Consider the following 12,495-nt stretch of genomic DNA (forward strand, 5'->3'; position numbering starts at 1 on the left):
AATTATTGTATATAGAAGAGGTGTCACCAAACTATGGCCCGCAGGCCGTACAGGGTCCAGCAACAGCTTTAATTGGGGGCGGCAGTAGCTCAGGAGGTAGAGCGCTCGTCTTGGGATCAAGGGATCCCAGTTGGAATCCCGGCTTGTCCGTGTTACATGTCGAAGTGTCCTTGGGTAAGACACTGAACCCCTAATACCCCCAATAAGCAGGTTAGCGTCTTATATGACTGCAATACAAGGCCGCTATTGGGAAATGTGAAGCACACTGTAAAGCGCTTTGGGAAGTCATTGACTTGAAAAGCGCTATATAAATGCAGATCATCTCATAATCCGGCTTGCGACACGATGCTGAGAGACGCATAAGAAAAAAGTAAAAGGTGCTTTAGGTTAAGCAATAACCTGCAGTTTTAGATATGTCCACTAGATGTCACCAGAGCCACGCACAACTCCAAATCCCCTACTATAGTTGTAAAGACTGACTACCATTTATCGAACAGAACATGTGCAACCGCTTGTCCAGATATTTTTTTTGTTGGTTTTTTTTTTCAATGTTATTGGATTTCAAACAGAAGTCTTTGTTGAAGACAATACGATTGCACTCACGCGGGTTTCTTAGCCTGTCCCCCCCATAAAAACTATATTTTGCATTGTGCTCATAGCCAGCATTCAAAGAGCTGGCTACATTTTTTTGTGAAAGCGTTGTCAAATTAACTTTACCGATCAAGATATTAAATTCCATGCAATAAAACATGCCTGAAGTCGCCCTGTTGCCATTAGGTTTTTTAATTTAATACTTAATATTTAACTTAAGTACTTAAAATGGGAGATGTTACTTTAATGTTACACAGAATTAAATGTATTTGTAAATAAATTTAATGCAACTGACTGGCAACCAGTTCAGGGTGTCCTCTGCCCACTGCCAGAAGCTATCTGGGATGGGCTCTAGCACCCCCGCGGCCCTACCGAGGATAAGAAGTGCAGACAATTGATGGATGAATGGATAAATAAATTCATTTTTTTTGTAGATTTTGGGTGTTTAGAAAACAATTGGATGAAATGCTCTATTTATAAACGAATGGACAATGAAACAAGACAAAATTTTATGCAAACGGGAAAAAGTTTTTATCAATTTTCCTCATGTATCAGATTTAAAACACTCGACATATTAAATCAAATGTCAATTATCTATTGTGTTGTCCCCAAGCTAGGCCGCTGTGCAAATGTTTTCCAAAAGAATGCCCACACCTGATCTAGAAGATGGTTGGTAATTTCATTCATTTAAGGGAATATTTTCAACCTCCATGAAACAAAATGCGTAAAATAAATAAAATAAGTCCTTCCAAAAGTTATGCTTGTATATACTTGCAAAAATGAGTGCTACTTGGCCTGGAAAGGCTGCAAGTAGCATGAAAATCATTACTTTTTTGGTGGGATTCTCCCATAAGTCAAGTAAATGATCATTGGAGGAGTGGCTGGCTTCTAATGATCAAGAGCGCGCACACATAGCAACAGCTGCATTTGGACGGAGGCCAGATTCATTAATGTTGTGCTTTCAGACAGATAAAGATCAGAGCATGAGGAATAAACATTTTGGATGAAAAAGAGGCCGCTGTGTGTTTTTGATGATGTTGCGAGTGTGCCAGTAAAGAGTTTTTGTGCTACATGTGTGCAGCTGTGAACTTGAGAGCCACCACATTTAAATGAATACGGTATATATTGAATAGATTTGTGAGAATTGCATCGTTGATGCAAAAATACAGGTCACGGCTGACTTACACCCACCTGTACTTATGATCACGGTCTACAGATCTACATATGAAACTGTACGGCAATTATTTATATATATATATATATATATATATATATATATATATATATATATATATATATACATATACACACAGGGTGGCAAGCCGGGTGAGTGGTTACCTCATCATGGGATCAAATCCAGCTACCGGCCTAACTGTGCGGAGTTTGCATGTTCTCCCCCTGCTTGCGTGAGTTTCCTCCGGGCACTCTGGTTTCCTCCCACATTCCAAAAACATGCATGTCATGTTAACTGGCTGGTCCACATTGTCCCTAGGTATGAATGAGCAAGTGAGTTGTCTGTCTCTGTGTGCCCCGCGACTGGCTGGCAACCAGCTTAGGGTGTCCTCTGCCCACTGCCCGAAGATAGTTGGGATGGGCTCCAGCACCCCACGACCCTACAGAGGAAAAGCAGTATAGATAATGGATGGATGGATATACATATACAAGACAAAACAAGCTTTACGTGTCGCGTTTTTGCATGGCGTGGGGCACTTCCCTCTCACACAGTCTGCAGGGGCTGTGGATGGTCAAAATGTATTCTCCCACACCCAAATAAAATAGGAGATTTCACTTTGTAGAGCTGGATCACCAGTTTGTTCGCAAACGACACATAACTAATTCAGACCGGAACTGACGGCCGGAGTGCATCTGATATATATATGCATTATATAAACATTATCTATCTATCTATATACTGTATATGGTATTTGTGTGGGTGGTGAAAATGCAGAAGTTATATTCTGCACTTGGTGAACCACCATTGTGAAATTGAAACCCAAGTGGCAAATAAGCACTACGACTACTACTATTTTCCACCTCTTTTTCTGTTAGTTTGTTTTGTTTTGTTTTTGTTTACATTGCTGAACTGGAATCTGCTAACTGCTCGACTGTGTTTTCCATCTATGTGTCAGGGACGCCGAGTGCCGCCACAGTGGTCATTGTCATGTGCATTGCCGCCCTGGTTGTGGTGGTGGTTTTGGGTATCTACCACATCCATCTCAGCCACCAGCAAGACATCAAACTGTCTGAGAGCAGCAAAGCGGAAGACAGTGCCTGGGATAACGCGGCCCTCTCCATCACAGTCAACCCAATGGAGGTAAGACGGGCTTCAAAATCCATGCAAAAACCCTGGAATTGAGTCGAAATGAAAATGTTCACCAATGCGATCCCAGGTAAAATATATTTTAGTAATTGCTTGTTTTTCACAGGGGATGTGTTTCGAAAAAAGTAGAGATGTTTTTTTATTACCTTTTATTCAAAACTGTACATTATACCGTACATTGAAACCAAAGAACAAACCCAATTTACAAATGCACGAACATTTTTACAAATAGCTTCTGTACTATCAAAGTAGAATTTCAGAATTAATCATGCTACTTTATTACACAACTGTTTTTATTAGGGACACGATCCACTTTATTTCACATACTTTGTCGCCATCATGTGGAAAACTGCATTTACCTTCCGTTCGGCAACCCAAAGTGTGAAAAGAGCCATTATAGACCAAAAGAAAAATCAACAAAAATATGTTTGGAGCCGCATATAATTAAAAGCTGTGTATAAGCCTTATAAGGAAGGAGACGGCTCCTGTATCTACAGTAAAATTATGGAGCGCTCCTAATTATAAGCCGCACCCAGTAAATTTTTAAAGGAAAAAGCATTCTGTACATACATAAGCCGCACCTGACTAGAAGTCGAGCAAGCCCACATTGAAAATTGAGATATTTACAAAGAAAGACACAGACAGAGTTTTAAGAATATACGGTACTTTAACCTCTTAGCGTTTTACTTTTTATTAACAAATACGTATCTGTGCAATATCACCGGTCACTGAAATACGTCATGCCACATTTCATTGAAAAGTTTAAACTCTTCGGATTTCGAAATATACTCATCAGAGAAATGTCACGATCAGTCTGAAACAGAAATTGAGAACTATAAAGCTGGCGTAACTCACCATTACGTCCCCTGGCTGTCTTTAAATTCTTTGAAAGTCCGCTTTGTTTACATCAAGGACAATCCATAGAATCCCAATGTGTAATCACACGATAATGCCGACAGATAAGTAGTAATCCAGATTAAGCATTTCTGCTTGGTTGGACGCTGCTTCTTGTAATCCTTTATTTTCACCACATTATTTCCATTTATAAATAAATAGACTTGTAAAATAATTCCCAAAAGGGTAGATAGGCCTCCCCTTTCGATTGACATCTTTTCTGTGTGATGTGGGTCTGTTCATTCTCTCTGTTTAGTTTTATTCAAGCACAAAGTGCGAAGTTAATTTAGACTTGCGTCTTCCTAGACAAAAATATTTTACCTGTTTTACTCTTCCCTTTACTGCTTGAGCGCCCCTGGTGGCCGTTAGTTAAAATGCATGAAGAAGTTGCATCATTTTATAAGCTGCAGGGTTGAAAGCTTGGGGGGAAAAGTCGTGCCATATAGTCCGAATTTTACGGTTTCTATATTCATTGGAAAACGTTAAGAATGTGTCCTGTTTGCCATTCTTCAGCAGCCATATATTTTTCCATAATAAAATATTTAAAAAAAAACACCAGGGAGTCACTAAGCAGCAGCGAAGAGCTGCATGCAGCTCCAGGGCATGTTTAGTGGGTCGAGGAGTCCAACTTTGTTGGCGATAGAAAGCACTTTCCTCTTTTTGCTCCATTAATTTTTGTCGGTCCAGAGAATTTTGTGACATGATGTCTTTCAGAGAAACTTGAATTTGAAAAATCTCTGCACTGCAATAAATTATGACTCGGGTGTAATACAGTACCTTTTTGTGTCAGAATCTGCAGGATCCCAATGAAGCGGCAGAGGAATTCAGCGAGGAGGAAGACGTAGACGAAGATGAGGAGGATGAGGAAGAGGAGGATGACATCACAAGTGCAGAATCAGATGACAGCGAGGAAGAGATTGACGTTCAACTACCCAGGATGCAGGGAAACAAGCGCCTTGACTGGGACAAAACAAAACCATCTAATTAAAACTCTCCAAACATTCACTTGATCTGTTATAAAGCATCAGATATAATGGCTCACACAAAACACCACATCAGGTACACTATCACTTCGTGGCACTGAAAAATGAGGTAATATTGCCCCCTACTGGATTAGGTCATTCAACAACGTAGAGCACAGGGCTCCCAAACTTATCCCAGTGAGGGCCACATAACTTTTCCCATCCACAATGAGGGGCCGGGGTTAGTTTGTAACAGAAAAAGTGTGACAATTGCAGGAGTGCCTGAATGTAAAAATGTATTATTTTCCAGAAAGCAATCAAATAACTCTTCTGGTTTCTTCACAGAGCAAAAGCCAGACAATAATGAATAACACTAATAATGAAATACATAAGAAAAAAATAACCTTCTCTGGATTTTTCACAGAGCAAAAGTCAGAAGATAAATAATAACGCTATTTATTAAATCAATCTTTAATGGGTCCAAGATCAGCTTAATTGTCAGAGCACTGGACCACCAGTGGGATGGATGACTTGCGAAAAGGAAGTAGATTTTATCTCATTATCACACTATTATTAATTTCATAGCAGAGACGAATGTAACTTTTGGTGTGTTTCCCATGTTACAATGACAATACATTATATTTTATTAGAATAGAATAATCAAATTGAATTAATCAAATTTATCGTCATTGCGACTGGCTGGCAACCAGTTCAGAGTGTCCCCTGCCCATTGATGGAAGGCCCCCTCGACCCTGCTGAGGATAAGGGGTGTGGATAATGGGTGGGTGGATGGATGGATGGAACGTTTTAATTACAGCTACCACAGCCTCCCTGTGCAGAGTTTTTATGTTCCTCCCGTGCATGTGTGGGTCTCCTGATACTCCGGTTTCCGCCAACATTCCAGAAACATGCATGGCAAAGGTTAATTGGCCAGTATAAATTGTCCCTACATGGGAATGATCGTGTAAATGGTGGTATGTCTTTGTGTGCCCTGCGACTGGCTGGCAACCAGTTCAGGCTGTGACGTCCCCACTGCATGAAGATGGCTGGGATGGGCTTCAGCACCGCCACGACCCATTTGAGGATAAACGTGCAGAAAATGGATGGATGGATGTAACAAGTAAAATGCACAGTAAAATTGACTTTCGTCTCTGAAGATTGTGACAATGAGGTAAACATTGATGCCTTTTCAATTGTCATCCATTTCACTGGTGGTGAGGGTGGTGCTCTCACCACGGGGACATGGGTTTTAACCCTATTACAGCCATAACTGTGCACCTAGACTTTTGAGTCATTATAGGTATAAAAAAAATTGCTTGTCAAAAAATTGTTTAGGGTCCGGACCAAATGTGGAAGTGGGCGGTAGTTTAGGGAACATGCGTCTAGCACATAACCTAAAGACGTTTCAAAAACACATAGCATGTGTAATTTGAAATTAAATCCAATAAACAGTCAAATGAATGAGCATATTTCAGTTTCTAACACTAAATTAACACACTACAAATAAATCATAATAAGTCTACATTCCGACATTCAAACAAATCACAAAACAGTCTTGCCAACGTTTATGGCGTTTACTTTTTGTAATCTCTCCATTGTGTTCCTGACGCAATGAGAAAAACTGAAGGGAATTTACTGAAACTGCATCTTTTTAATGGTACATTAAAAAGAGAGTAAGATACGGAAACAGAACAACAGTCTCCAGATGTTACCTTTAACTCATCAAGAGAGTTGAGTTTTTGTTCTTTCAGGAAAGTTGGATAACTTTCCTTGTAAATTTTTATACACTATCTTGTAAAAAGTGATAACAGTAGGTCATAACTTTCCCTACCATGAGCATACATGCCTTACCCAGACAATTCCTTCTTGTACACAACAAATGTCCAAAATCTAAGTTCTTTACTCTGCAGAATTAGACGGTGGCACCGCAGTCCCTTTATGTACATTACAGCTCAGCATTTGACTGAGTTTGTTTGTTCACACGTTTGGATGTATCATTGTTTCATTGGATATCAGAACTTTTCGCAAGATCCACTAGGCAAGTGGTAATATTTTCAAAAAGAAAACTGCCTCATGGGTGCCAATGTTTTCCATCATTGTTCGAGACAATGGATTGGACAAAGGACAGTCATTTTCTCCAGTGCGGAGATATAAATTGGGTGTCCTGTGTGCCGGCATAAATCAAAACAAAGGACTTAATAGTTTGTACATTCAATGCACAGTATTACAAACAGTGGCTGAGAATCCACGAAAAAAAAATAATAATTTAAGCTGTAAATGGCATTAGATCACGGTTCCCGAGCCCTGAACTTCCTATGGTGTGTGTTGGGCAAGTATCACCAGGCAGCATACATCCTTCTCCAAGCTGTATTTTGGGTTGATGCTTGCTCCACCACATTAAACTGTTAGTACTGGTTTCCATGAATACCAGTAGCAGGATAAGCCTCTTGATCTGACTCAGATACAGCACCTTCATCATCTGGTCGCAGTTTTTGACGGTGTAAAAAAATATTGCCGCCAGTGCTTAGAATTAGGGGCTGCAGCCCCAGCGAGTACATCGGAGTACCAGAATTATAACTAAAATAATGCCGGTAAACGGTAAACGAGCAAAAATAATTTGCCAGTAGGATAAATATATATTAACTTTATGTAAATCGTGTTTTAAATCAGCAAAGTTATTTGCAATTTGTATTTATTTATTTATTTTTCAGTGCAATATTAAAAGTCAGGTGCGTCATTTAAGGTGTCTTTAAAAAGTTGAAGGTAGAAAACTTTCTCTTAAGTATGTGTATACGATGCCCAACTGAGTTCAAATTATTTTTATAATTTCTTACCATCGCACCTATCAGCTTTTATCTTACTATTAGTACAACGGTTTTGGACTCACAACAGGTTTGGTAGTAGCGAAGGGGGGAGGAGGGGGGAGAGTGATTGCACGCTAATTCCCGTTTTTTTTGTTGGTACAGCCTGAAAATGGTGAAAGTAAGAAAAGACCCGTGGGATACTTTTTTTCTGACTTTTGTCATTTAATTTTTGCGACCTGAACCGTGATTGGTTAATGGGCTGATTGATGTCACTGATAAAGGAGCCTTGTCCTGATATCATCAAAACAATTTTTTCTGCTTAATTTATATTCCACAAACACTCTATTTATCTAATCAGGACGTCCAGCCTACTGGGGACCCACACAATGTGTTATTATAAATAAAGGGACAATTGGTTCACTGGCACCCTTTGTTGGTTAATTTTAAGAAGTAGTTTAAACAAAAAAGACCAAAAACATTCCACCATAGAAGTACCTCACAAAACACATAAAAAAGTGTCAGACTTTGTTAAAAATGACACCCCTCAAAATGTATGTGTACATTGCATCCCTGCTTAATGTCCATGTAAATACATAGCTTAACTAGTCTTGTGAGTTCATCCCTTTCACTCCCTTTAGTCATATCCTGAAACATTTTTGTGGCTTTTTCATCAAGCCCTAATGTCGACCTGATGTGTTTTAGAAAAGAAGGACGATGCAGTTATCATGGAAAACTTGTATATTGTGTAAAATGTTGTTTTCATTGATTTTATCGCTGGACTCTAGTCTGTTTGAGTCTGAATGGTCAGTCACTACAGCACTTTCTGTAAATTGGCCAATAAAACCTTGTTTTGGAATCTAGCCTTTGTTTCCCCGTGTGTTGTATTTCGCAATTTTGAGTATCATTGGTTTCACACATTACATACAGAACTAACTTTGCTCCAAATGTTTGGATAGATGACGCTCTTAGCCTCTACCAACTGCAACTATATGCACAGAGTGTTTGAGTAAGATGACTGTGCAGCCAAATTGGGTGTGAAGTTGTCTTGCTCCCTTCATACTGTAATTCAACAATTCCTATCGGTAGTACAAATTAGTATTGGATACGATTTACTGCTCTTGGGAGCATTTAAGGCTTAAAACCACTAACAGAACAGGACAAGTTTCATATGTTTTTATATCGAATTTACTCTTACAACTATCTATCTATCTATATACATATCTATCTATATACATACCCTGGGATCATATCCCTCGAGAAAACCCATTTTTTCTCATTGGCTTTTGACCAAAATGAGAGTTTTTTCAATTGTTTTCGTTTTTTTAGTCTACAGTTGTTTGTTAACTATGTACTATTTGTTTACAGCACTTTAGTCTTCAGGTGTAGCTAGTTTAAAGGGCTATATAAATGAAGTTGATGTGCAGATTAATGATCGGTTCTGTAATTCTCCCTTTCCTCGCTGTTCTTTAACTAGGATGTTTTCGGCCTGTGGTATCAATCTCTACAGTAAAAACTAGCAAAACGTTACCTGCACTGCGGATGAGACTGGTGATTCTGTTATTGGGGCTAAACTGTAGGTTTGTTTTTTTTGATAACATAATTATTAGGTATTTCGTTCATTCGAAAGGTCAAATATTGATGATATAATTAAGAGGTCTAAATATAATGGAAGCTAGAGCTCTTGTTGGTGATAGAAAGGAGTGGAGAGGTATTGTGAAAGGATAGTGGGATTGTGGCCGCGTTCTTAAGGATGGGCTGGGCTGGGCACCCGTATGATACGGGAGGAGTAAACCAGTGAAAGCTGTCGGGCCGTGCTGTTGAACAAAAGAAAGTTGTGTCACCCTGACCCGAGTGACATGGCTGCTTTCTGGTGTCCCATTTCATCTGGAGGGACGAAAGCATGACCAACTTAGGTGCCTAACTTGTTTGGGTGTTTGGGCAATTGGGTTGGCCATGGTCCAATAATGTTTGTGTGTATTTTTTTTTTTTTTTTGCTATTTTTTCCCCTTTTATTTTCTTTGTTATTGTATGAGTTTGTCTTGCTGTGGGTCACCCCTCGTGAGGGATATGACCAAGGTAGATAGATTGATAGAATAATAAAGAGACTGTGTACCTCAGAGCCAGTGTAAATATGTATGTAAATATGTATGTTCAAGAAGTGTTAGTTGTTTGTAAATACAAAAAGCTGTTTTTATGTGAGATATCTAAATGAAGACTCGCACACCGAAGTATGATCACCAGCTTTACCGGAAACTTAAGTCCCTGCATTGCAAGTTGGTGCACCTATCTAAATGCCTCAGGTAGAACACATAAACTGCAACAACTGTGGGACACAATTATTAATGAAATCAAAGGGGTAGGATTTAATATGCATATGCTTCTTCCTACTCCCTTTCGAACATGTATAATAACATTGTTTTTTTTTTTCAATTTGCTTTGTTTTGTCAAGTTCTAAATAAGTTTTATTCAAGATAATTTGGCAGATCTGCCAGACGCAACGTAAGAAAATATTCCGTGGTCTTATGACAGCCATATTAAACGGTTTATCAGGCTATAATGCTGCAATACGTAGAAACGACCAGAAGATGGTGGCAGTATCGCACTGCAAAATCTACGTCTCCCTGACAACAGATGTCACCGGGCCCGCTGTCTAGCGTGCCCACGTAGCGGCCACGTTGGTCGGGTTAACGTCCTCATTGAGGCAAATGAATGTATATTGTAAATATATTATAACTTGTTCATTTTACGACTGATTTTAATGCAGATTACGTTTGTCAACGTCAACACGTGCTGTTATTACAGAAAATAAATGGAAATATAAAAACGGAAAAAGGTGTTTGTCATTCACAAACAGGGTTTGGTAGGGTTACTTTAACTTGATTACTTTTGGATTACTCCAATACCAAATATGATAATAAAAGACAAAAGAAACTAAATATGAATAAAATTATGACTCACAACACGTGGTAAGCTTTCTCTCCTGGCTTTGATCTCCGGCAAAACTAACATAAAATGCGACAGAAACAAAATGAAAATAAATCCAAACAGCTTGCCAACATAATTTTTGCCGTTCCATGTATTCAGTTACTACCCAAGCCTGCACAAAATTTAGTAATTTCATTCATATTTAGTTTATTTTGTCTTTTAATTAGCATATTTGGTATTAGAGTAATCCAAAAGTAATTGAAAGTAATCAAGTTAAGGTAACCCCACCCAACCCTGCAAAGAAATAAGTTGTTGAAACAATTTATGGGTAATTATACAAGTTACAAACCACTACGTTGAACACTTTATACGGAACTCATCGAAAAACTATTTAATATCATTGCTAAGATAATATTTTAAGACATTTTTAGATTTACTGGTGCAAATTTTTTTAACAATGTTTTATTTTCATTTTACAATTCAAGGTAAATTAATAACCCTGCAAAAATAACTAAACTATATATAGTCAATCGCCCCAAAAAACCCACAAAAAAAGTTAAAGCTATGCATCTAGTTCTGCTGTCTACTGCGGTGTTTTACAACCAGTGTGCCAGGAGACCTCGTCTAGTGTACCGCTGGAATTTTCCCAATTTTCTCTTTCCAAAAAATCAGTCCATTATTCAGTATTTTTGCCATCTTCAGACGAGGAATTGAGTCATCCATATCAGTAGGTGGCAGTAAATTGCCATATACTTTTTATATACTAATTATCTGCTCATGAGGTAGCACAATACATTTAATAACTTAATTTGTTTAACAAAGCGGTTAAGGTTGCATTGTAAAAAATTAAAAACAAAGCACATCCATCTTTTTATTTGAAGTATTTTCTTTTTATATACACATTGTCTGCTTATGAGGTAGTACAGTGAAATATTTGACATAACTTCATCTTCAAACATTTTCGACGGACATATGCCTCGGAACCTTTTTATAAATAAGTGTACCTTGGTTCAAAAAGGGTTGAAAAACACTGGTCTACTGAAGGAACGACTATACACAGTAGTCAGTATGGTCAAGTAGGGCAGTTAGTGAAACCCGTCACTAGAAGATGTGCCTCCACGGTCTATTGTTTTGGAGCTTATTTTCAGGTAAAACATAAGTCAGGTTTTACCACAAGAACATTTGGCAGAAGTGTAGATATGATGGATAACAGTGGAACAGTGTGGCAGGTAAGTCAGTTGTTGTTTGCAGATGACACAGCGCTTGTGGCTGATTCTGAGGAAACATTGAGAAGGTTGGTAATTGAGTTTGGAAGAGTGTGTGATAGGCGTAAGTGTTCACGTGATGGCGTGGGCATGGCGTTAGAAATAAGGTTGGACAGGAGCTGGAAGAAGTTGAAAGCTTTAGGTTGTGATGTGGCTGCAGTTGGTGGAATGGAGTGCGGGGTATTGCACAGAGTGAATCAAGAAAGCAAGGTTTTGGGTGCTCTGAGGAGAGTGATGAGCAACAAGAGTATGAGTATGGACGTTAAGAGGGGACTGAATGAGAGTGTGATCGTGCCAACTGTTGTATGGTGCAGAGACTTGGAGCCTGAACGCAGATTTAAGAGGGAAATTTAATGTTTTTGAGATGAAGTGTTAGAGGAGTACGTTAGGAGTGACAAGATTGGATAGATTGAAGAATGAAATTGTGAGAGACAGAACTGGAGTGGTCGTGGAACTGAGCAAGCGTGTCCCGTTTCATCTGGAGTGACGAAAGCATGACCAACTTAAGTGCAGAGGTGCCCAACTTCTTTGGGTGTTTGGGCATTTGGGTTGGCCATGGTCCAAAAATGTTTGTGTTTTTTGCTACTTTTTCCCCCTTTTATTTTCTTTATTATATGTGTTTGTCTTGCTGTCGGTCACCCCTCTTGAGGGATACGACCAAGGTAGATAGATGGGGTTTACCCCGAAGAGTGCAGAGGGCTGATGCAGCGCAACATGTTTACTCACCACACAAA

At 39.0% G+C, this 12,495-nt stretch overlaps 1 protein-coding gene across 1 annotated transcript in view; it reads left to right on the plus strand.

The window, feature by feature from the left end:
- LOC148358475 (calsyntenin-2-like) overlaps positions 1-8,431 on the plus strand; it is a 330,974-nt gene extending 322,543 nt beyond the window's left edge. The window contains exons 16-17 of the mRNA XM_088345299.1: positions 2,721-2,905; positions 4,596-8,431. Of these exons, the coding sequence (XP_088201425.1) occupies positions 2,721-2,905; positions 4,596-4,793 (383 nt within the window). The 3' untranslated portion in view covers positions 4,794-8,431. The remainder of the gene's footprint in view (positions 1-2,720; positions 2,906-4,595) is intronic.
- The last annotated feature ends 4,064 nt before the right edge of the window (positions 8,432-12,495 follow it).

Source organism: Urocampus carinirostris, chromosome 10 (assembly GCF_059441175.1).
Source record: "Urocampus carinirostris isolate Australia breed hairy pipefish chromosome 10, RoL_Ucar_1.0, whole genome shotgun sequence".
Lineage (NCBI taxonomy): Eukaryota > Metazoa > Chordata > Actinopteri > Syngnathiformes > Syngnathidae > Urocampus > Urocampus carinirostris.